This window comes from Myxocyprinus asiaticus, chromosome 35 (assembly GCF_019703515.2).
Source record: "Myxocyprinus asiaticus isolate MX2 ecotype Aquarium Trade chromosome 35, UBuf_Myxa_2, whole genome shotgun sequence".
NCBI classification, from domain to species: Eukaryota; Metazoa; Chordata; class Actinopteri; order Cypriniformes; family Catostomidae; genus Myxocyprinus; species Myxocyprinus asiaticus.
Window position 1 is genome coordinate 42,149,573 of NC_059378.1, and position 27,232 is coordinate 42,176,804.

A 27,232-nucleotide genomic window follows, 5' to 3' on the forward strand; every position below is an offset into this window, starting at 1 on the left:
TGGAGGGTTTCTCTTCTCAGAAATCACGTGATTTTCTCTCTTCCACTCCTGTTTTTGACCCCATGGTTCTGACCAACACACAGCCAACCAGCAAACTTCTTATAAATACCAGTGCAATTCAAAACACTTTATCAGGCAACAACTACTGCAGATTATCACATTCAGAGAGAGACAGAGACACAGAGAGACACAGAGAGAGCGACACAGAGAGACACACACACACAGAGAGAGAGAGAGAGAGAGAGACACAGAGAGACACACACACACAGAGAGAGAGAGAGAGACACAGAGACAGAGAGAGAGAGAGAGTGCAGCACATTCAATACAGGACGACACATCAACTTGTTCACCTTCAAAAGGTAAGGGTGACTATTGATTGATTTCTGTTTGTGTTCCTGGGACAAATACAGTCAAATCCTCTTAATGTCATATTAACAGTGTTCGTACAAGGTGCTTGAAGTACTTGAATTGGCTTTTTCAAATTGAAATCCTGGAAAACCCTTGAAAATAGCTAATTTTACCAAGAGGTGCTTAAAAAGTTCTTGAATTATAGGAAATCTTAAAATACATTGCTTAAGTCATTTAATAAATGAAATGTATTTATTTTCGGAAAAAAAGGATGACAGACCACTAGACCACAGACGGTGCTGTCATGTGACACCTGTTACTTTTGGCAGCGCTGTTCAGAATGGGCCAATCACAATCAAGCGTTACTGGAGGATTTATAAATATATTTTATAGATACTGCTGTTGCGGATTTAACAAGTATGAATCTTTGCAACTATCAGTTTGAATTATGAATTACTCTCCAGAGTGAAAAAATGAGATGAGATGTAAAACGTTTTGAATGATTTGAATGCAGATCAATGGAGGATTCAGTTTTGTGAGTCGTCTAGCGCCCCCTTCTGTAAAGAAAGCTTTGTGTCTCACAAAATCGATTATTTCTGACAACATTTGGGTCAAAATCTAAATATGTTGACAAACATGTCCCTTGACTTTTTAGTCATGAAAAAGCTTTCAAATAGCCCAAAAATAATAATTAAAAGGTGTAATTTTATAACCTAACCTTTAATGATATGAAAAGGCTTAAATCTGTTTTGCATTTATAATTTGGTTCAGTTCCTCTCATAAATCTGTTGTGTGACTTTAGAAAACATGAAACAGCACATGAGTCGTATGGACTTCTGTTTACAGACACAGTTATTCACTTCTGTTGGAAAGTGAAGTGTGTTTTAATGAGCACGCTACAATAACACATCAATTTCATCATGAATGAACTGTGAGAATATGTAGTTAAAGATGCTCATTGTTGTACTTGTAATGAGTGGTGTTTTATCAAAATAAATGAACTGAATGCTTAAAATATTTGTATTTAAAAAAAAGAAAAAAAAAGAAATGTGTTTTAATGACATCTCGAGCATAGTTCTTGAAAACAAATACAAATGTGCTTGAAAATTCCTTGAAAGTCCTTGAATTTCACTTTGAAGCATCTGTACGAACACTGTATTAAAGGGACTGTGCAAAAACAGTGACAATAAGAAGAGTTGACATTATCAGAAGTTAGCCAATAGGGGGCCTGTGTAGCTCAGTAGTAAAAGACGCTGGCTTCCACCCCTGGAGTTCGCTAGTTCAAATCCAGGGTGTGCCGAGTGACTCCAGCCAGGTCTCCTAAGCAAATTGGCCCAGTTGCTAGGGAGGGTAGAGTCACATGGGGTAACCTCCTTGTGGTCACTATAATGTGGTTCTTGCTCTCGGTGGGGCGCGTGGCGAGTTGTGCATAGATGCCGCGGTGGATGGCGTGGGCTTCCACACACATCATGCCTCCGTGGCAATGCACTCAACAAGCCACGTGATAAGATGCACGGATTGTCAGTCTCAGACATGGAGGCAACTGAAATTTGTCCTCTGCCACCTGGATTGAATTACTACCCCACTTAGACTTAGAGCGCATTGGGCATTCCAAATTGGGAGAAAAAGGGGAGAAAAAAAAAAGTTAGCCAAAAATGTAGTAATATGATTATGCTTCAGAAGAAAACTCCATACAGCTTTAATAAGACTTCAAGTTTACTGTGTGCAAACTTTTAAAATATATGGCATAAATATACCATACTTATTTTATTTACTTCCAATCCATATACTGTATTTAACAATGATGAAAATGCTGTTAAAATATGAATGACATAAACAGGAAAGCATGCGTAAAAGTTGCAGATCCCGACAGTGTTTTATCACTGCACTAACAAACAGCATGCACAATCCAAAACATCCATCCATCCATTATCATAACCGCTTATTACTTTTGAGGGTCACGGTGCTGGATCCTAACCTGACAGACACAGGGCAATGCAAGGCAGGACTATACCCTGAATGGGACGCTAGTCCATCACAGGGCACCATGCTTACACAGAGGGCAATTTACAGTGACCAATCAACCTGAACAGCATGTCTTTGGACTGTGGGAGGAAACCAGAGTACCCGGAGAAAACCCACAATGCAAACATGGGGAGAACATGCAAACTCCATACAGACAGACCCCCTAGGGTCTCTACAGTCTAACCTTAATATTGCAGTGCAGATGCCTATTTAAAATAAAGGTATTTTAACAACAGTATATCCTTGAAGATAATGTTACAGAAACAAACTGGTTCTGGTGAACGCTCAGAATTGAAACACTTATTTGTCCAGCAGTCGGACTGAATCCTGTGTGTACATGTGCAGCAAATCCATGGGAAGAACTTCATTTTTATTTATTTTAAACAAATCCACAGCGTCTTATTTCCCAGTTACATGATATATACGTTCAAATATGATAAAATACATGTTGTCGTATTGGCAGTTGAAAGTGATATTTAATGGATGTGAAATTAATTGTATGGCTGTTAAATTTGACTGATGTTAATCGGAGTGTGATATGGCAGCAGTGTGGAGTAGTGGTAAGGGCATGTACATGGTTTTTGGTAGGGCTGGAAATCGATTAAAAAAAAATTAACTAATTAATCACACAATTTTTTTCCCCAGGCTTGTAATCATCAATATTGAAACGTAGAATCACCTAATTAAATTAATCAACACAAAGGAAGTATATTTTAAATAACATTTTTAATTTAACTGTAAACAGACTCTCCTCAGAACTAGAGTAGTCATTCCCATCAAATATATTACATGCAGCAACATTATAAACAACAAAGTGTTTAAGTGCAAGTTGGATATTAAAACCATCAAGGTTATCAAAAAGACTGGATCAACTTAGAACTTAAGGCAGTAGGCCAAAAAAAAGGCATTTCTTCATATGCACCAACAATATCAAAAACAAAATCTTAAAGTGCAAGTTGAAATTTAAAACCATGTTGAAACACACGCACACACATATAGAGAGAACACATATGACAGATAGAGGGGGATAAAACACACACGCACAGAAGACAGAGCAATAGAGCACCTACACACACACACACACACACAATACACACACAGATAAGACATAGGAAGAGAGGAGAAACACACACACACAAGACAGAGAGCAATAGAGCACACACACACACATAGAGAGAACACAGACAGAGAGAACACAGACAACAGATAGAGGGGGATAAAACACACACACAGAGGAGACGGAGACCAACAGAGCACCCCCCCACACACACACATAATACACACACACAAGACACAGGAAGAGAGGAAACAAACACACAAACACTAGAGAGAGAAATATTAACTAACATGCAAGGTTCAAGTAATTCCTCCAGCTTTTGCAGTTTAGCGAGCTCCTGTGCGGTCCACATGGCAATTTTGCGACATTTGGCCAGAACACTGTCGAATCCACAGTCGTGAAGAGAAACCGTGACTGTTCTTTGCACACTGTGTACTGTGCAGGGCAGGTGTTCAAATGGTAGTAGTCTTGCAGCTGCCGTCATGTTCCGAGCACTGTCCGTCCCAAGTGTTGTTAACTTTTGCTCTACTTTCCAATCTTTGGCGACTTCCAAAAAATGTTCAGGGCATGCCTCCGCAAAGTGGCGCTCTGTGGTTTGACTCACAGTAAGGGCAAACAAACGCAATCGCCACTCTTCATCTATGAAGTGTGCTGTGATGCCCAAGTAGTTGTCATTGCTCACCCTTGAGCAAAACTCCACTCTTGTCCTTCTCCATCATGCCAGGATGACTTGGCTCAGCACACTCACAGTAGCCGGCGCAACAGGAAGTCATTAAAACGGAGGCTTTAGTGTTTGTGATTGAGGCAAAAAAAAGTGCTACATCAATTGCTTTATTTTTTTAATGCGTTAATCATTTCAAATAATCGCAAAGATTAACGCGTTAATTCCCCCAGCCCTAGTTTTTGGACAAACGGCCATTCAAATACATTGCCATTGGGAGCATACATGGTGCGATGGATCGTATCATGATTTTGGATTTAATTGGATGTTTTCGCTTACTGATCGAGTCAGGGCCGAAACTCTCTGTATGGACACCTGTAGGGGGCTTCGCGCTCTACCCTGTGCACTCCGGTGCCATCCCACTTACCATGGATCGTCCATGGGGACTTAGTTCCCGTATTAAGTATCCTTAGGGCTAGTATTTTGTCCCCTTACCCTATAGTCTCCCCAAACTCTTCCTCATGTCCACGAATCCTATATAGTGCCCACTTACCCAGTATTCATCATTTGTAGTCTTCCTTACGTCCACAGACACAGCATTGTGCCCACTTACCTATTAGTCTTCCTCGGTGGTCTTCCTCTTGTCCACAGACCCAGTATTTGGCCCCTTACCAAGTAAAAAGTGCTTTTACATGCCTTTGGGCTCAGAGTGCCCCCTGATGCCATACATCACCACAATTGGTACCGGGCAGCACCCAGGCATCCCACAAGGTTATCCTGAGTGCTTTAACAGACCTTCGTGGCATTTGGCATTTTTTTTTGCTCTTTTTAACTCAAATTTGCCTCGGCGCACAAGGTGGGTGCCCGCTGTGCCTGCCGAGTGCCCTTTAAATGCATTTTTTGACCATCGACCAAAATGTCACCGGAATAATTTGCCCTCCTAGTATCTTATCAAGGGCCCCTCAGGGTGCCACCCTGTCAAATTTGGGGTCTCTGTGACCTCTGGGTGTGATACGGGGGCACATCCCACGTGCAATGTATTCCATTCATTTTTATACTGGTTTAGTGGATAGTGCTCAGAAAACTCCAAATGTCCCAAAATTGACATATGTGTCTCGTGGGGGTGACAGTGTCCAGAGTTATGTGACCCTTTGGCCTTTTTTGACACGAAATTTGCCGCTTTAGGGACGGCGTCCAAAAGTGTGAAAGTTACATTGGTTTACATGGCAAGTGGGACCTCTAGGAAAGAGGGGTCAAAAGGTCATAGGACCTTGAAAATTGAGTTCCTCAATTGTAGTATTAAAGCCTCTGATGAATGTAATGGTGCACATGGGCCTACGGGACTGGTAGATCTAATTGATTTCCTATGGCAGGCAGGGAGATCTATTGAAAATAATGAAAAATACTTTTTTTGCATCCCAGGCCTTAGTCCCCTTAGTATGTTGTTGAGGGGCACTGGACATGTCACCGTGTGAAATTTGGGGTCTGTCGGACCTACGGATGCGATGCCAAGCCTACGTCCACGTGTAATGTATACCATTCATTTCTATACTCTGTTTATGGACACCACTCAGAAACCTCAAAATTACTCCAATTTGAAATCTTTACCTTCTCAGGGGACCCCTAGACAGTGCGCAAAGTCTGAAGTCTGAATGAGTTTAAGTGCTAAATTGGCCAACTTGTGAATGAAAAGTGACAGTTATTTTTCCTGATTTTTTTTTTTCAAGCACTTGTCCAGCACCAATCGGAATAAAATTTCAATATGTTCTTCACAGGGGCTCAATTGGTGAGCATTCGAAGCCCCTAGTTGTTTGCACCACATTTAAGGGTGTTTTTACTCTGTTATGCAGGAACCAGCTGCAATGTATGTAATGACTGCCAAATACATGGTCTGTTTTATGCAAATTATACATATTAATGAGTTGTAAGATACATAAATGGGTTCTAGCTAGATGCATAAGTACCCTTAAAGTGGATGTATTCACAAATATCAGTATATATGTCACATTAAAGACTCTGATGAATGTTCTGCTGCACACAGGCCTACAGGGCAGGCTTTCTCGTTGAGTAGTGTAGTAGTGTATCACAGTGTAGATCAGTGCAATGTAGATGAGTGCAGTACAGTGTAGATCAGTGCGGTACCATTCAGATCAGTGCAGTACAGTGTAGAGCAGTGCAGTACAGGTGTAGCTCCGTGCAGTAGAGGATCAGTGCAGTACAGTGTAGATCAGTGTAGATCAGTGCAGTAGGATATTAGTGCAGTACAGTGTAGATCAGTGCAATACACTGTAGATCAGTGCAGTAGAGTATCAGTGCAGTAGATATGTCACATTAAAGCCTCTGATGAATGTTCTGCTGCACACAGGCCTACAGGGCAGGCTTTCTCATTAAGCAGTGTTGTGTAGAAGTGTATCACAGTGTAGATCAGTGCAATGTAGATGAGTGCAGTACAGTGTAGATCAGTGCAGTATAGTGTAGATCAGTGCAATACACTGTAGATCAGTGCAATGTAGATGAGTGCAGTACAGTGTAGATCAGTGCGGTACAGTTCAGATCAGTGCAGTATAGTGTAGATCAGTGCAGTACAGTGTAGATCAGTGTAGTAGGGTATAAGTGTAGTACAGTGTAGCTCTGTGCAGTAGAGGATCAGTGCAGTACAGTGTAGCTCCGTGCAGTAGAGGATCAGTGCAGTACAGTGTAGATCCATACAGTAGAGTATCAGTGTAGTACAGTGCAGATCAGTGCAGTAGAGTATCAGTGTAGTACAGTGCAGATCAGTGCAGTACAGTGTAGATCAGTGCAGTACAGTGTTGATCAGTGCAGAGGGATATCAGTGCAGTACAGTGTAGATCAGTGCAATACACTGTAGATCAATGCAGTAGAGTATAAGTGTAGTACAGTGTAGATCAGTGCAGTTGGAGATCAGTACAGTACAGTGTAGATCAGTGCAGTTGGAGATCAGTGCAGTACAGTGTAGATGAGTGCAGTAGAATATCAGTGCAGTTCTGTGTATATCATTGCAGTACAGTGAAGATAAGTGCAGTAGAGTATCAGTGCAGTGCACCAACACTGAACAAAAAACTGCTTTTGTATGAATTATGGAGGGAATTCTAAACCCAAAAGTCCAAAAATCCTAAATAAAGTCACTGAAAAGATAAACTGCCAGATTCCTCAAAGACAGGCAGAAAGTAAACTAAACAAACAGCACAAAAACAAGAATGGGCATTAATAAAATATATAAGTGATCCCAATATGAAAAGGAAAAGAATGAATCTGATTTAATCCAGGGTGTTCCCGATCAGATGCTGGTTCCTTGAATCTGTTCAGCAAAAAAAAAAAAAAGTCCTGAGACAAAACAAACTGACAAAATCAAAATAATCCCATCCAAAAGGATTGCAAGGGAAAAATGGCCAAATAAATTCATCTTAAAATATGCTTGATTATTTGTAATACAAAAGTGTGATATACTTTTAAGAAATAAGATAACAAAAGAAAGTGAAGGTGAAAGCACAGCCATAAACTATGGCTTCCCTCCCTCTTCCTTCCTCACTTTTAAATAAAAAAAAACAAGAAGAAACTGAAAAATAACAAGAAACAAGTAAAGCCCTTTTAAGCAATACATCTATGTAATGAGCATTGAATATAAAATGAATATACTTCATTTTAGTTTGTTATCTTAGTAGTAGATGCCCCCTCAACATAGGTCTAACTGACACCTGTTAATACTTTTACATTCCTGTATATACCTTTGGGATTAAGCTGACTGAACCAACAACTGGCTGACAACCTGAATGTGTTATACTGCAGATTTGAAAGGCCCAATCTCACACCCCACACCCACTCTGACCTTCACTTCACACAAACACCAACACCTCCTGGAAACTCCACCCCCTTCCCCCTCCTGCTACTCAACCTGCACTTAAGATCTGTGAAGATTATGTGAGCCGCGTCTTTCAGAAACAAAAGACGAGGAAAGCTTCAGGCCCAGATGGTATCTCACCAGCGTGTCTTCGATCCTGTGCTAACCAGCTGGCCCCCATCTTCACACAGATCTTCAATAGATCACTGGAGCAGTGTGAAGTCCCATGCTGCTTCAAACGCTCAGTCATTATTCCTGTCCCAAATAAACCAAAAATCACAGGACTTAATGACTACAGACCTGTTGCCCTGACGTCTGTGGTCATGAAATCATTTGAGAGACTGGTGTTGGCCCACCTGAAGAACATCACTGGACCCTTTCTAGATCCCCTTCAATTTGCTTAGAGCAGTCAACATGGGATTGCATCATATCCTGCAACATCTGGACAGACCAGGGACATGTGCAAGGATCCTTTTTGTGGACTTCAGTTCGGCTTTCAATACCATCATCCCAGCTATTCTCCAGAATAAATTACACCAGCTTTCTGATGGACAAGGCAACAGCTTGTGAGACAGGGGAAACTCACTTCCAGCACCTGTACAATCAGCACTGGTGCCCCCCAGGGATGTGTGCTCTCCCCACTACTCTTCTCCCTCTTCACCAACGACTGCATCGCCAAGGACCCCTCTGTCAAGCTCCTGAAGTTTGCAGACGATACTACTGTCATCGGCCTCATCTGAGATGACGATGAGTCTGCATACAGAAGGGAGGTTGAACAGCTGGCTGTCTGGTGCAGTCAAAACAACCTTGAGCTGAACATGCTCAAAACGGTGGAGATGATTGTGGACTTTAGGAGGAACACCCCAACACTGACCCCCCTCACCATTCTAAACAGCACTGTGACAGCAGTGGAGACATTCAGGTTCCTGGGCACTACCATCTCACAGGACCTGAAGTGGGAGACCCACATTGACTCCATTCTGAAAAAGGCCCAGCAGAGGTTGTACTGTAAACTACACAGTTTAGTCTTTTTTATATTTATCCAACACATCCAACCTCTTCTGCCATTTCATTCCTCTGGAAAAAAAATAAATAAATAAATAAAATATTTGCACTGTACATAACAGATAACAGATTTGTATTAGAATTGTACTACGTATGTGTGCATGTATATGTGTATGTATGTATGTATGTGTATAATTATTATTTTTTATTATTATCTATGTCTTGTTGCTGATTTTGTATTGTTTTTGTATTGTTGTACACTGGAAGCTCCTGTCACCAAGACAAATTCCTTGTATGTGTAAGCATACTTGACAATAAAGCTCATTCTGATTCTGATTCTGACTGTTGCAATATGTCCTAATAAGGATTTAAGACACACAGTTCAACATGTAATGAGGTGGTGCTTTTAATGCTATTTAAGAGGACATGCATTCAGAAGTGCTTTGTCTCTCTTTTCTGATACTACATTTATTTGCTCTGAGAGATAACCTATTTACTTGTACTTGTAAGTAACCAGCACTTGTACTTTGAAATAAAAGAAGAATACTGCTATGCAAAGAAACAGTTGTTTTTGAATCCTTCCTAATTATACTCGCATTATGAAGAACCAGAATTACCTACAGCCCTGCCCCTTTTAGAAAATAACAAAGGAAAGAAAGTTTACTGGGCATCCATCCATCGCTTAATCCTTTACAGCAGGTGTCGGCAACCTTTTTGACATGGAGTGCCGTTTTTTATTTTCCTGGTTTTATTACCCCCCCCCCCCCCCCAGTGAAACTGCACAATCGATCCATTTAGTGTATAGAAACTTTCACTTAGATATTTAAACACAAACTCAAACCTGATTGCTTCATTGATAGTTTAAGCACTTTTTTAAAATTCATATATAATAATGAGGATAATAATGAGGGTAAATTTGTAATATTCATAAAGTTTTCAACATTATAATTTGAGTATTTTATTTTCCTTATTATTACAAATAGGCCTAGGCTACATTATTATTCAAACATTCATCGCTCCCCCGGTTGGTTTGAGAACCACTGTGTTATGCTATTTTATTCTCTAATTATATTATGGAATAAATAACCCATGACAGGGTGTGCGATAAGACAGTTATCACCACTCATATTAGGTGCATTGTGAGGCACAACGCCGCAGGCTTCAACCACCCAAGAAGTGCAGTAATAATCATCTCTTGGAAATAATTATACAAACCAAGAAATGTATTATGTATCCTTGCACTGAGAAGAAAATAGCCCCCAAAGACTGATTTGAACATATACTGTATATATATATATATATATATATATTTACTTGGACTAGCCACATTTAGGACCGATATTGAGGGCGGGGCTTCCTCACATGAAGCCGTGTGTGAAGTCTTTTTGTTAGAAAGGATCCTGCTCCAGGTTTTGCTGTCTTCCAGAGAAGCTGACCAGTCATTTCTGAGGCTGTTTTCACACTGATGTCTGGTAACCGACATCATTTCCCGAGACTAAACCAGCATTGGATAGTATGTGGACAGCAGTGCTGACGATTAAGTGGTTTTTGTAACACACTGAAACTAAAGCCCAACTTTCTCTGAAATGTGAGGCATTCCGAGTTAATTCCAATTAATATTTTTTTATTGATTCAACCATTAAATATATACATAGCAGAACACACATATACAGAATCAATATACAACCCCCACTACCCCCTCCCCCCAATCCCCCACCCGACCCCCAACAACACCCCAGTGGTCACACAACCATAGACACACAACAAAAATAAATTAGTTAATAAAAAAATAAAAATAAAACAAATCACACACATAAAACCCCTACACCTCTCTCTCCACTGTCCCTCCCCGAGAGCCCTCCAAAAAAGACAGATATCTGCCCCACTTCTTCTCAAACATGTCCAGACTCCCCAGTCTTCTGGATACCCCTCTTCAAGAGCTGCCACTCTGGCCATCTCTGAACACCACTCCTGAAAAGGGGGCACTCCAGCCGACTTCCAACTCCTCAAAGTGATCTGTCTGGCAATCATAACACTAGATAGGACCCAGTTTTTCACGTGCTTATTCTCCAAATTAATGACTGCCCATCTCCCAAGATACAGTGTCTGGGGCAAAATAAAATTTGAGAGGCCAAAACCTCACACATAAAACTCTGAATCCTCATCCAAAATTCCTGCATCTTAACACATCCCCAAAAGACATGGGTTGTGTCTCCATCTTCTAATTGACATCGCTAGCAGGTGGGTGTGTCTTTAAGACCAAGCCTATGCAATCTAGAGGGGGTCCAATAGACTCTATGTAAAATCTTAAATTGCATGAGGCGAACCCTTGCGTCTCTGGATGCAGATTTGACATTTTTTAGAATCCCAGCCCACTGTCCCTCCTCCAATACCAAATCTAGGTCTTTCTCCCATAATCTCTTAAGAGAAGTTGAAGTTCCGTCTCCCAGACTCTGAATTAGTAGGGAGTAATACACTGATGCCTCATAACCTTTTCCAAAAGCAGTAATCACCTCTCCCAGAGTAGCTGCCACTTTAGGAGGGTGTAAACCACTCCCAAAAACAGTACAGAGCAGGTGGTGAAGCTGTAAATACTTATAGAACTGAGATCTAGGAATCCCAAAAGGTTGAACCAAATTTTGAAAGGATCTCAACACTCCATTCTCATACAGGTCACCAAGTGTAGTAACCCCCCTCCCAATCCACTCTGACCAGCAAAAAGGGGACTTGTTGATGCATAGTTTGGGGTTCAGCCATATGCTCGAGGCAACATTTTAAAAAATGTCAGAATTAAACAGTCTGGACACTTTAGTCCATACCGAGTTCAAGTGCGAGATAACGGGATGTACTTTAGCTTCTCCGATTAATTTGATAGAAAGGCTCTGCAGTGGCGAAATATGGGCAAGAACTTCCTGTTCTATACAGAACCAGGGAGGGGCTCTCTCAGGTGGAAGCGACCAATGAGCCAAATGTCTGAGACCGAATGCATAATAATAAAATAAAATCTTGGGTAGGCCTAGCCCACCTTTGTCAATCGGCCTATGTAACTTATTGAAATGTAATTTGGGACACTTACCATTCCAACTGAAAGACTTTGCTATGCTATCAAATTGCTTGAAATAAGAGAGGGGGACATCTACAGGGAGAGACTGCAGTAAGTAATTGAATTTTGGAATACAATTAATTTTAATAACATTAAATCATAGATAAATGTAATGAAGCCCACCTGCCCACATCGCTCGAAAACCATTTTATTAAGGGGTCAAAATTAACTCTAACTAAACCACACAAATTTGCTGGAAATAAAATACCCAAATACTTAATGCCCTGTTTGGGCCACTGGAAAGCACCCGGCTGGAAAGCCGTTTCTGGGCAGAACACTGTCAGAGCCAAAGCTTCGGATTTAGACCAATTGACTCTATATCCTGAAAACTTAGAAAAGGAATTAATAATTCTGTGGAGGCAAGGCATAGATCTACTAGGGTCAGAGACAAATAATAGAATATAATTTGCGTAAAGCAAGAGTTTATGCGCCATACCTCCCGCCACCACCCCTGGAAAATCATCCTCCTTTCTTATCGCGGCTGCTAATGGTTCCAGGGCAAGACAGAACAATAATGGGAAAGAGGCAACCCTGCCGGGTGCCCCTATCCAAAGTAAAATAATCTGAAATAACCATTTGTTTGTACCGCCGCTACTGGGTGTCTATAAAGTAACTTAATCCATCCAATAAACGTACTCCCGAACCCGTATATTTCCAAAACCTTAAAAAGATAATCCCATTCTACCATTTCAAACGTCAAGTGAGATGGCAGCGACTGGAGATTGTTCATTCGCTACTGACCACATGATATTGATGAGACACCTAATGTTATCAGAAGAGCTATGGCCTCGAATAAACCCCACCTGATCTATATGTATAAGTGATGTCATAACTTTACTTAATCGATTAGCCAAAATTTTGGACAAAATTTTTACATCTAACTGGATCAGGGAAATTGGATGGTAACTTTTACACTCACTTGGATCTTTGTTCTAACAAAAGTGGAGCCAGTTCTGTAGCATAAGATCTAAAAAATTCAGTAGCAAAGCCATCTGGCCCCAGAGCTTTGCCTGTAGGTGAGACCTTAATTACCTCGTCAAGTTCCTCCAAGTTTATCTCAGAATCAAGACAATTTCTTTACTCAGTCGTCAGTTTAGGAAGTTTTAATGTTTCCACAAAGTTTCTTATATTCATCAATAAACGAAGACGTAGAACTATAAAGATCAATATAGAATTCTTTAAAAGCATTATTAATATCAGTGGCAGAGGTAAATATTTTACCACCAGCAGATTTCACTGAGGGAATCGTAGAAAAAGACTCTCTCTGTTTTATATATCTAGCCAAAAGCTTCCCTGCTTTGTCCCCTGACTCAAAGTATGACTGTCTTGCCCTGAATAACCAAAACTCCACTTTCCGCGACAAAATAGTATTATATCTGTATTTAAATCTAGTCAATTCTCTTGAGGCCATCAGACGACATTCTGCACTTCAGCTCTGCCTCTGCACTTTTAATATTCTCTTCCAACTCCACAAGTTCTCGTACTTTGGATTTTTTGGTGAATGAGGCATACTGTATGATCCGACCCCTAAGAACTGCCTTAAGTGCCTCCCAAGACACGCCCACAGAGGATACTGAGGACCAGTTGGTCTCCATATAAACATTGATTTCGGTCTTTAACATTTGTTGGAAATCAGGATTTTGCAACAGGGATACATTAAAGTGGCAACTATATGATTTCTTTTTCTCTGTATATGGCAACACCTCTAAACTCACCAGGGCGTGATCTGAGACTAAGATGTTTCCAATTGAGCAATCCGCAACAGATGAAATGAGGGACTTAGATATAAAAAATAAATCTATTCTAGATTAAATCTTATGGACTGATGAAAAAAATGCATAGTCCCTACCAGATGGGTTCAAAAGTCGGCAAATATCCGCAAGACCAAGATTTTTACACATCTTGTGAAGTGTCACTGTTGCTCTAGGCGGTTTACACACTTTTGCTTCACTATGATCAAGGACTGTATCCATCAAAAGATTAAAGTCTCCTCCCAATATTATATCATGAGGGGTGCCAGCGGCTTGCAACAAAAGCCCTGATCATCAGCGTTAGGCGCATAAATATTAGCCAAAATCAACCTTTGCCCCTGAATTTCAGCTAAAACAATAATTACTCTTCCTAATTTATCTTTAATCTGTTTGAGACATTTGAATTGTAGATGTTTTTTAATCAATATAATGACTCCCCTACTCTTACTTGAGCCAACACTAAAGAAAACATGTCCACCCCATATCTTCCCAAATTTTTCAGCTTCCTGCGGGGAAAGATTTGTTTCTTGAAGAAACACAATATCATATTTCTTACGTTTAAGAAAAGAAATAACCTTCCTTCTTTATATGGGGTGCCCCAACCCATTCACATTCCATGTGGAGAGAGACAACTTATTCATAATTCAACATTTGACATATTGATATAATAAAAATAAATAAATTGTGTGTCAAAAACAAGATTACACAGAGCGCATTCCCCATTAATGCAACAATCAAACCCTGAACTCCTCCCCCCCCCCCCCCCCGAACAAAACAAACAGAAAAAAGAAAAACCTGCGCATTAACCCTGCGCACGACAGCGCCAACCGGCGTCAATCCCTTAAAACTCAAAGAGTCCATGTACACCTACGAGAGCCCCCGCAACAACTTTGCCATCGGATTGCTCAAAGCCGGTGCTTCTATACAAATTTTGTAAGGCAAAATTACATAACAGAAAATACTTTGTAAAACAGACCCCAGCCAACAGGCAGAATAACAGAAAAAACATGTAGACTCATTCACAGAACCGTCTCAAAGGTGTGTTCCTTCACAAAATAAACTTCAGCTGATATTAAGCCGTTCAGTTTCCTCTGACAGACAAGCAATTGTTCAGTTCAGCGGATGACATAATCATTCCAATGTCCTGTAAAATTTCTCAACAAAACAGACTCCAGGCAGCAGGACGAATAAGCACGAAGATTTATCCACAGCTGTTCCAAAGGAATGATATTCAACAGAACAAGCTCCAGCCGCTAGGCGGAGCCAGCACGATAAACAAAAAAGGCATCACGGTTCCTCGGATGATCAAGAGCCAAACTAAAAAAAAAAAAAAGAAAAAGAAAAATACACCATAACTTTCTCAGCCCGTCAACTTTATAAAAGATGTCCTTTATGTGAGCATGTAGATATTTTGCAGTCATCCATAGTGTCCATTTTCGATCTTTCCAGAAACTTAAGTGTAAAAAAGATCTTCCGTCAATGCAAAAGTTTTTGGAGACATGCCACAAAACAAACTCCAGCCGCTAGGCGGAGCCATCACAAAAAGAGAGTCTTTGAACTGCGAGTCAGTCCACTAATATAAGAAACATCAAATGGCTTACTCACTCCAATGTATTTATGAAGGAGAGTGCCTGTTTTGGACATGTAAATACTTTGCGACCATTCTTTGTTTCTATTCTCAGTTTGGCCGGGAACATCAGTGCAAAAGTGATCTTCTGCTGGTGTAAGAGTTTCTTACACTCCTTGAACCGATCGTGTTTCAATCTTGTCGAATTCGCAAAGTCCGGGAACAAGAAAATATTATGGTTCTTCCAAGAAAGCTTCCCTTTACTCCTCGCCTGGTGCAACACGAGATCTTTATTGGATGATCTCAGAAATCTGGCCAGAATCGATCGGGGCCTGTCTCCCTCAGCAGATCTGCGAGCCGGGCTCTGTGAGCTCGCTCGATTTCCAGTTTATGACCTATGTCGAGCAGACTCAGGAAGAGCTTGTCAAGGAATTTCACCATATCTCTGCCCTCTTCATGCTCAGGAATTCCAACTATTTGTATGTTATTCCTTTGGCTCATATTTTCAAATATTCCAGTTTTTCCGAAATTAATTCCAAATCTGTTTTGAACATGGGCGGATTAGCATATAATTCCCTTTCCGATGACTCAAGATAATCAATTAGTTTTTCAACTTCTGTCACTCTTGTAACCAATTCAGAGAATTTTGTTTCCATTGCCATGTTTACCTCAAAATGCAAGTATGTAATTGGGTGTATCGAATCTAACCAGATTATAACATGAAAATAATTAAAAAACTAGCAAAGTTCGCAGAGCTCGTGTCTCACATGTCTGCTTCTCGCATTGCGTCTCCGGAAACTCCCGGCATTCCGAGTTAATTAACACTAGTCGGTTTGTGAGAATCCATCCAGGGTGTAGTCCTGCCTTGCGCCCTGTGTATGCTGGGTTGGTCTCTGTCTCACCGCGACCCTGTAAAGGATTAAGCGGTAATGATAATGGATGGATGGTTAGTGGGAATACCAAATTAATGTTTTTGAAGGAAAGTACTGTAGAATGATCTAATGGACACTTGTTTAAATATTTCTTAAAACTGTTGACGGAGCACATATAGCAAACATATAACTACATATAAATACGAGTACCAGGTGTGGAAAGAGTACTGAAGTCATACTCAAGTAGAAGTTCTGTTACTTCCCAAAAAATGTAGTATAAGTAGAGTAAAAGTAGCTGTACTAAAAACTACTCAAGTAAGAGTAAAAGAGTAGCTCATTTAAAAGTACTCATGAGTAGTGAGTATTGAGTACCAAGTTGCAAAACCTATGCCCCATTATAATGAACACTGTATGCCAACTTTTAAAATACATCACTTATCTATGATAAACACTACATGAATCTGATTCCAAAAAATAATAGGGAGACATGATAACAGAAATTAAAAGATTAAAAAGTTATTTTCAATACACTGATCACCATTTTAAATCATAATGTATGAAACAATTACATTAAAATCAGTTTATGTGTAGGGTCTAAATTTCCCTTAATGCCGACAGAGCATCATTGTTGTGCATAAAATGTTCAAAAGAATGCAAGGAATGCAAAAAAATGCTAAATAAGCAGGATCACTTGGCACGTCATGTCCTGCACAATAGAGGAGGTAGAGCAGGTATGGGGAAAGTTGTTTGGTTCAGGGGCTACATCATGCTTAAAAAGGAATTAATCACCCCAAAATGAAAATTCTCTCATCATTTACTCACCCTCATGCCATCCTGGATGTGTATGACTTACTTTCTTCTGCAGAACACAAATGAAGATTTTTAGAAGAATATTTCAGCTCTTTTGGTCCATACAATGAAATCAGCATAAAAGCAGTCTAATCCATATGACTCCAGTGGTTAAATCCAAGTGTTCAGAAGCGATATGATAGATGTGGTGAGAAACAGAATAATATTTAAGTAATTTTTTACTATTAATTCTCCTCCCTGTTCAGTCAATCTCCACTTTAAATTTCACATTGTTCTTCTTGTGTTTTTGGTGATTCACATTCTTCATGCATATTGCCACCTACTGGGCAGAGAGAAGAATTTCTAGCAAAAAAGGACTTAAATATTAATCTGTTTCTCATCCACACCTGTCATATCAATTCTGAAGTCATGGATTAAACCACTGGAGTTGAATGTATTACTTTTTATGCTGCTTCTATGTGCTTTTTGGAGCTTCAAAGTTCTGGTCACCATTCACTTACATTGAATGGACCTACAGAACTGAGATGTTCTTCTAAAAATCTTAATTTGTGTTCTTCTGAAGAAAGAAAGTCATACAAATCTGGGATGGCATGAGAGTGAGTAAATGATGAGAGAATTTTGGTTTTGGGGTGAATTATTTCTTTGAGTAGCACATGGGGGGCCACATTGTCCTCCTTTTGAGATACAATATTCAACAATGATTTAGTTCTTGTATCTTTTAAGCCAAGAAATAGTTGTGTTCTCATTCTAATGCATGATGCACAATTTTCTGAAGTGTATTTGTGACTGATGGAATATTCTGCCTGAAGTAATGCTCTACAAATGTTGATCTTTATAAAGGCTAAGCATAATTATAAATTATTTTATCGTCTCTAATATCCTGGTAATTTATTATACCAATTAACACACTCTCTACATCAGGGATTGGTATTATTAAAAACAACTAACAATATTATTAAAAAATATCACTGTTTTATTCTATTACATTAATACTCAGGTTATTCAGCCAAAAGCAGAGAGTGGTTTTCTCGTTTCCTTGTTATTGTTTGATTAATAGCCTATATATGACACATTAGACAGTGCTCAATTCAGTTACATGTACACTTCAAGTCCGACATTTTGATGCAAATACGATTTTTGTCCCACTCTTTCAGTTCTCTTTAGACATAAACGACTGCGTTTACATTAAATCCTCATCAAGACGGGCATTGGTGGAATTATAAAGTGTATTTGATCATTTAGGCATTAGCGCACACACATTAGCCGCCTGTCAATCAAACAGCACGCAGCTACAGACCTCAGGAAATAAAAAGCCTAGATCAACCTACCAGTGGTGCCCTTGCTATTGCAATCGTTGTAATGAACACCCCTGATTTAGATGTATAACATAGGCTAAATATAAAAAATTACTCAAAAGTTTGATCGAGGACATCTCTCTTTTTTCCAATAAACATCTATATCATTTTATCGCCCAGCCCTATTGATAACATTGCATTAATCTCTCACATCAGCCCAATAATCTCAGCGATAGAAATTACAGGCTACATTATAGACACAGAATTTAGTAAGCAGAAATATGAAATTTACCTCGATATATTTCTTCAAATTAGAGGCAAATTTAATGCTAACATCTGGCTTGAGCAAGTTATACTCACATGACACAATCATGCAATTTGCCTTTTTTACTGCGAAAATCCCTTTCAGGTGCGGCCGTGATGTTCAGCTGTTGAACTGTTGTTTAATGCGTCCTCACTATCCTCCGCATTTGGCGCCAAATCTGCAGCTGCCATTCAAGTTTTTTTTTTTACATGTGATTTGATTTGATGGGAGTCACGAGACTCTCCCTAGCCAATCATGTTGATAGATAAAAATAAATTCAGGACAGGGAAGTAACGAACACAGACGGTGGGAAAATAGCACAGTAAAAGTACAGTTACAGCACTTAAAATGTACTCAAGTAAAAGTATTAAATTTTTAAACTACTTAAAGTACAATTCTTGAGGAAAAGTAGTTAATTACAGTAACGTGAGTATTTGTAATTCGTTACTTTACACCCCTGACAAGTACTTTCTTATTGATGTCTTTGTTTTTGTTTTTTTGTGTTTCCTCATTAAATTACATGCTCACAAAATCCAAACAAATTAGAGCAGTGTAGTCTTTGTCTAAACCAGACCTTGTTTAAAAGTGCAACAGCTGTTTTAACAAAGAGAGCAGAAGATTTTTGAATTTTATTGAAATCTGTTTACCCATTTTTCTGTATTTCTGAACACCAGAGATGAAAATGTTGTTTGATGATTTGAACTCTGTATCTGTTATTATGTTGATATTTCTACTAACAGAAATACTGTTAATATAGTGATTCATGCCAGCTCTGTATGAGGAAGTAATATAAATAGATCAGAAGTAAGTAGATTTATGATGTCATAGCTGTGTGGTAAGACAGGAATTACTGCATGGTCATGTGATCATGTTTAGCCAATCACAGCACCAAATTTATGTAAGTCATTTTATAAATTGCCTATAATGTCTGCGATGTAGATCCTATGATGACGTATATAGATTATATTTTATTTTGTATTTTTATCTTATTAAAATTGAATCCTATATATAATATAATTATAGTTTAAAGAAAGAACAAGAACGATAAATGTCTCAAAATATGTTTAAAGGGACATCGCAGGGTGATGAAAACCAGAATTACAGAACACAAAATATACAATAGTTGCAATCAGGGGTAATTAGTATTTGTATATAGTATTTGATATTGGCCCCGGAGCTTATTGGAGACCAGTCTGTTTGAGACTTGGTGTTTATTATGCAAGATCACAGACATCTTCTAATAATTCAGATTCAATCACAAAGAAGCCACTGACACACTGTCAGAAAAGGTTTGTGGAATTGAATGTTTTTTTTATTTTTTTATTGAGTTATTATAATAATTATTTAATGAACTATACGGGGAGATTTCTTCTTATTTTAATATCATTCATCATTTCTTATTATTTTTATGTTTTTGTTTCTTTTCTCAGGAAGGCAATTTTTGTGGATGTTGACGAGCCAGCATGAAGCCTGCAGGTCTCTCCATCTTCATAGCTGTCCTCTCAGCCTCTGTCCTGGGGTGCCACTCCATGGACAACTTCAACTTGTACCGGGAGTGGGAAGAGACTACCATTGATCAGCCAAATAAATTGGATATTCATTTAGTGTTGGGGCCGGACGATGTCTTTAACGAGGATAAAGCTTTTATCAGTTATAGAAGAAATTACTTCACAGGAAAAAGGGTTCGGGTGCTTGTTTGTAAAGCAAACATAGACCAAAATGGTCAATTAAGTTTTAAGGAGCTATGGAGGCCAACCGGGTTGTCCAATGAACACATACATAATGTTGATAGAGTCAAGATTACTGTGATATCTCATGGGAACATGGAGTTTACTGACAACAATAACCGCAAATTTAATATAATAAACTACAACATCAATCACTTGGAATACGACCAACTGGCTACCGTGGTGGAGGAATTGATGAAGAATATACAGAGCAAACCCCAAGTTGATATGCGATTCATCACGTGCAATGCTGGAACGAATATTGCAGGGAATTACATGACTAGATTCATGAAGGATGTAAATAATCGGGGCATCAACCTTCATCAGATGGTGGCGTACGACACCTTTGTGTCAACAACTGACACATTTAACGTTTTTCAAACCAAATATGAAAAAGTTCCTGAAAACATATTATTTCTATATAACAAACATACATTTCCTATTGAAGATTATTTGGAAAATGAAGGTACATGGGAATATGCAATTAATATCAAAGATGAAAGAAGAGTTTTGTTCACATATCAAAATGGAAATGTGAAACGCAGTAAATTCCGAAAAATTACTAATGATCATAATAGGGGAGACGTTAACATGGAATCAAACATAAACCAGAATAATGACCAAATAATCATAGAAGAACAGCTTATTGAAAGGATTTTAAATAGGCTTACTGATAAATTTAACGCTTGTACCTTGAACAGGCGTCGCCGGCGCAGGGCCCTGTGCAATGTGAAAGAGGGGAAGATTCAGGAGGAGTTTGTGGTGAAGGAGAAGTCGCTGCTCGTGAAGGATGGTCGAGTGGAGGTGGAAGTGGCAAGCAGGAGAAACCCAGAAGAGACTCACCTGGTGTCCTTCTCTCTTGATGAGTCCAGAACCTTCTACACCCGGCAGGTTGAAGAGAACGCAATGCACCAGGGGACTCGGGTGAAGAATGCAGCAAGTGGGACTGTCCTTGACCAGATTAACAGAGGCATGGCTGTGTATGGCATTGTGGCCGGCTTCATTGGAGCAGGGAAGTTTTTTGCAGAAAACGACACAGCCAGAGGAACCTTTACTCTCACCCAGTCTCTGCACGGACTTGGGGGTCTGACTGGTGTAAACAAACAGCTCTCCAGCATGTCACAGTATATATTCAAAAGCACTGTCCACAAGGGAGCAGAGAAATTGGGTCTGGAGAAGACTCTGGAGAGAGTCAGCAGTTCACTGGAAAGATTTGGGGAGACTACCGCTGGACAGTTCCTAAAGGCGATTCCTTTCGTTGGCCTGGGTTTCCAAATCTATTTTATTGCCGAAGACTCAATTGATATTCAGAGAAGTAACAACTCCTACCCAGAACAGAAGAAATATTATGGACTAAAAGTTACAAACCTTGTGCTAGATGTGTCGACTACCGTACTCACCCTCGCAGAAGTGGGTTTCCCTCCAGCTGCTTTCATTCTGGAGCCCATAATCATTGGCCTGACCATAGCAAGGATGGCTATCAGTGATTTTTACTGCGATGTTGTTAGTGAGCTGGACCGGCTGCCCAAGGGGGCTAATGACATACAGAAAATGGCCGCTGTTTTAAAAGGGTTAGAGGAAGGTGCTGTGGATTTTGTGACAGGAGGGCTTCTGAGAGAAATTCAAAAACTGGATGATGAATACAGGCAAAACCAAGAGCTTCTGCAGAACTTGTCCTCTCCAGGTGCCTATTACAAAATAGTGGCCAGTGACGGCAATGTCAGCACCATCGACCTGACTGAAGGGAGACTCTCTCAATATGGGGGTTTGATAACTGTCCGACTGTCCAACAATGGCGACATCACTATTCAGATCGGGGGCATCGACGATGGGCGAAGCGGGGTCAAAACCATCATCAAAACTTTCCACAACCCTGCGATTCAGAGTATAGTTCTCGGGGTGGGGGAGTCTCGCCAGTTCCTGTACACCCAGAAAGCCGCACACCTATGGTGGGTTATCCCAGTACACTATGAGAAGGTAATCTGTGGGGAACTCCTGCTCCACTCTTCCCTGTTTGGCACCTATTACGGGAACGACAAGGACAACTCCTTCTTTGCCCCCCAGCTGCCTGCAGCAGAGCAGCATCCCGCAGATCCCTCAGACCCCTGTGCTTACGGAGACCTCAACTTGGACTATGTGATTCGGAACTACCATTACACCATCCACGGCCACGGAGGGGAAGACAGCTTCTTTCTTGGTCAGCAGGCTTCATTGCTCTCTGGAGGGGAAGGGAGGGACCTCTACATCTTTCCCACAAATGGAACCATTTCTGAGATTGATAATTTCGCCCATGATTCATTTGAGGATCACCTCGTGATAAAAGCACCGTTCAGTCACATTGATTGCATTCGGAATCACACTGATCTTCTCCTGGTTTATGGACAACAGAAGAAGCACCAGATCACCATTGGGAACTGGTTTGCCCACAGCGACATTGACCACTACCAGCACATGACGTTTCAGTCTGCAGATGGTGTCATGTTTAAAATAGAGGACAGAGGACTTATAGAGCACAAGTTCCATGCTAACTGTGTCCCAGAAACTCTGGACAATACCAAATCTCAAAGTCCAGTGTCTCTCAGACTGGAGGGGGATTACCAAAGCGTAATCAGAGTTTTGGGCAGTAATTTTAGTGACATCATCGTGGGCAACAAGAGGGACAACGTTTTCAATGGTGGCCCGGGGGTAGACAGGCTGGAAGGAGGAGAGGGAGCTGACACCTATGAGATCTTCCCCGCAGAAGGCTGTGATATAATCAACAACTATGCCACGGACCAGAAAGTAGACTTGGTTGTGTTTCACGTACCTTTCCAGAGGATTCGTGCAGATCTGCAGGGGGAAGATCTCTGGGTTACAGATGAGGAAAAGCCCGGGTCGACGTGCTTGAAGTTACAGAAGTGGAACAATGACAGTCGATATCAGCATTTGGCGTTTCTGTCTTCAGATCATGTTACTTTTTCCATTTCAAACAGTGAGGACAGCGGGGTGGTGGAGACACCACTGATGGTGGACCTCAGCACAGAGAAACATGGCAGCATTGTCGAACTCAACAAAGCTGACCGACACCTCCACAGTGTGGTGACTGTCTTTGACTCCCCCTATGATGATGTCATTATCGGGAATGCGCTGGGAAACTTCCTCAGCTGTAGCGGAGGCACAGACTTCTTGAAGGGAGGAGGCGGCAGTGATAAATACATCATCAAGGCTGGGTGCAGAGGAGCTAACATCAGCAATCTCGCAGAAGACAAAATCAGTGACGTTTTGTTTATCCAACATGCCTGGGGGACAATCAAAACAGAGCATCGATTCCCGCACCTCGTGTTGAAGGTGGCAGACACTGACATTGAAGTCAAACTGCTGCACTGGTTCGAGGGTGAAAACTTCCACCACCTGGCTGTGCAGACTATTGACGGCATCATCGCCACCTTGCCACTCAATGCATCCGACCCTGAGGTCATGATTCCCATGGAGATTAACCTCAGCAAGGAGGAGTGTACAGACCAGAAACAGATGTTTGATTTGAGCAAAGATCCCTGGAGGAAAGTGCAAAGGTTCCAAGCCAAATCCAACAAGTGTTCATACACTGTGATTGGAAATGAGCTTGATAACTTCATCGACCCTGGCACTGGAAACATTAACAACTACCAGTACCTGCGGGGGGGCAATGGGTCAGACACCTATGTACTCGGCCACGCATATGGCTATGAGAACGAAATCGACAACAAGGCGGAAGACATGAAACCGGATAACCTCTTCCTCCAGGTGCTCTACGAAGACATTGAAGTTCTCCTGGAAAGACCCCACATCATCATGTTCTCCCGCTCCAGGAATGACTCGGTCCGTGTCCGCCTGCTGAAGTATTTGCAGGGGCTGGAGTTCCAGCACCTCCTGGTTCGTTCCTTGGATGGATTCCTATTTGAAATCGATGGTGACTCTTACCCCTATAAGTCTGTCCTCAGTATTGACATGACGTCCTCTTCCAAGAGCTGCAACATCAGTTGTGTCTCGTCAAAAAGCGAATACAGCAAAGTTTCTAAAATTCATGGCTCCACAGCCTTTAGTAACTACATCACTGGGAGCAGCTTCAGTTACCTCATCACCGGGGGCAACATGGCCGACTATATCCTCGGCAACCAGGGCAGTGAAAAGATTGAGGGCTTTGGAGGAAATGATGTCATCATCGGAGAAGGAGGGGATGACGTCCTGGAGGGAGGAGAAGGGGAAGACGAGATTCGGGGTGGAGAGGGAGATGACTTTATCTACGGAGGGGGTGGGGCTGATAGGATTGACGGGGGTCCTGGGGTTGACACTGTGTTCTTCAGCGGAGACGTGAGGACTGGCAGCGGGGTTACAGTGGACCTGGTCACTGGGAGAGGGGGGGGAGCGGACGCAGAGAACGACACCTTCACAGGAGTGGAGAGGGTGATCGGGACTGAGTTCAATGACCTGCTGATCGGAGACAACGAGGACAACCAGCTCATCGGGAAATTCGGAAATGACACTCTGGTGCCGGGACATGGGTCTGATCTGCTGTGCGGGGGTCCGGGAAGAGACTTCTATATCCTGGAGGACAGCAGCGGAGTGAAACACATCGACAACTTTGCCACTGACAGGATTGAGGATTGCATTCTCATTCGAAACTTTGCCCCAAAGGACGCCTGCTTCTTCACTCAAGAAGGAAACCTGGTAATTTCTCTGCACTACCAAGACCAAAATCCTCTTCTAAACCTGATGGGCAGAGACACACTCACTATCATTTTAGACAACTGGAGAAGCAACCACTCTCTTTACCAGCACATCAGCTTTGTGTTTGAAAACAACACATACATTGACCCATCCTACTTCAACTCAGCCACTGAGATTAGCCCCTCCCTCAAGGATTTCAACTCATCCAACATCTCCCTCCGCTTGACTCATGCTAACGAGACGGCTGTTGAGGTTGAGGGCATGGTGCTGGGGAGGGCAGGGAGCGAGACAGAGTCAATGTTCCAGTATTGGTTGAAAGTGTCAGACCAGCTTTTCCACTCAGACAGTCTCTCTTGGGGTAACAGCACCTCATTGGAAATCACTGGCCTCCTTTCCGGAGTCCTTTACACCTTTCAGCTTTATCTGATGAAATGTGAGGTTCCTGTTTTGGTTTTGCAGGAAGTGGTGCAGAGAACCAGACCCAACCCGCCGCTGTCTCTGAATGTGCTGCGTGTAACCCACAGCAGGGTGATGATAAACTGGTTAGCACCCACAAGAGACTCTGACCCCGACAGCGAGAGGTATGCTTACGTGGTGCGTGTGAAAGAACAGAGCAGCACCCAGGTTGTACACTTTAACACCAGCAACCCCAGACTGGAAATCCATGACTTAAAACCCAAATCTGTCTACATGGTCTCTGTGTCATCTGTAATGGAAGAGATGGAAAGCAGGGAGGCATTCTTCCCACCCATAGAAACTTCAAACTTGTGTCAAGAATTCATCACCCCCAGGGGCAGCACCGTCATTGAGGAGAAGATGACAGCGGACGGACCGGTGGCGGTGATTAAGTGCCTGGAGGGCTATCGGTTGATCTCTGTCTCTGAACTTCCATGCACGCCAGGTCTGTTTCTATCCCATGGGCCCTGTGTCCCCAGAGATTGCACCCACAGGGGCAGTATTGTTTCTCATGGAGGATCTGTAAATGTTCCCTGTCTTGGGTTCCACTTTGAAAGCCATTGTAACTTCAGCACTTTACAACCCAGCCCTCCACGGTGCTGCAGCAGCCTGTCGGAGATCGCCAATGGACAACTCCATTCCTTTCGGGACTCCAACTCAATTACAATGATCTACAGCTGCAACCCGGGGTACGATCTTTCAGGGGCATTCAGATTTACATGTCAGGTAGAATCTGGAGAGTGGTCCCCCTCCCCTACACTTGTGATGCCACACTGTGAGCCAATCCCCTGCCCCGACCCTCCCCAGGATCCACACGGTCAATTCCATTCACCTTCTGATCGCACAGGGAGTTTCAAAGAAGGCGACACTTTGTCCCTGAGGTGTGATTATCTCTACCACAGCTCCACTGAGGAGAGCAGTATAACCTGTCGCAGGGGTCACTGGGGATTGGTCCCATCCTGTGAGCCCAGCATTCGACTTGTCAATGTTCAAGATGGTCTTTATGACTTAGTAGGAATTCTCCAAGTGTGGAGGTCAGGCTCCTGGACATTTATGACTCACTTCAGAGATATTGATAATTTCTCCAGGCACTCCTGCAATGTTAGACAGTTAGAGCTTGTAAAGGTGACAAGGATGAGTTTCAGTATACAGGTAGAGTGTAGAAAAGTAAAGCTTCAGACTGCAGGCTCAGAGTACACAGGGATCGTTGAAGGGAATGTGGATGGGGAAGGCTGGAGGAAGATCTGCATTCAGGACTCAACTGCAGCTAAAGCTCTCTGTAGGAAATTATTTCCTGATCAGGGTAAGCAAGCATTTATATATATATATATATATATTACGTACAATTTCTTGCATAGGAAATAGAACAGATTGATGGCACAAACAAAGTGTTAATATTAAATACTGGTAGGTTCTTTATTGCATTTCTAAAAACACAGCTATCTACCACATTAAGAACAAAATCATTCAAATGAAAGTGTGTACAGTCTCATACAAGTCATACCTGTGATTATATTTATCTAGTTTTAGTATATAAATTAGGAGCAATAGTATAAATTGGCAGTAATAATATAAATTAGCAGGGAGAGTAGAGATCATCAAAAACAGTTGTTGGTGACTGCCAGTGTAGGTGAGTGCCAGTTAAATTGCCCTGCGTGTGTGTGTGTGTGTTGTGCATATTTACGTTGTATATCTAGGAGTTATGT

General features: G+C 41.4%; 1 protein-coding gene across 2 annotated transcripts in view; it reads left to right on the plus strand.

The window, feature by feature from the left end:
• The first annotated feature begins 139 nt into the window (after nucleotides 1-139).
• LOC127426464 (uncharacterized) overlaps nucleotides 140-27,232 on the plus strand; it is a 39,560-nt gene continuing 12,467 nt past the window's right edge. For both annotated transcript variants that reach the window (XM_051673296.1, XM_051673297.1), the window contains exons 1-2: nucleotides 140-359; nucleotides 20,088-26,829. In XM_051673296.1, coding sequence (XP_051529256.1) covers nucleotides 20,121-26,829 — 6,709 coding nt within the window. In that variant the 5' untranslated portion in view covers nucleotides 140-359; nucleotides 20,088-20,120. The remainder of the gene's footprint in view (nucleotides 360-20,087; nucleotides 26,830-27,232) is intronic.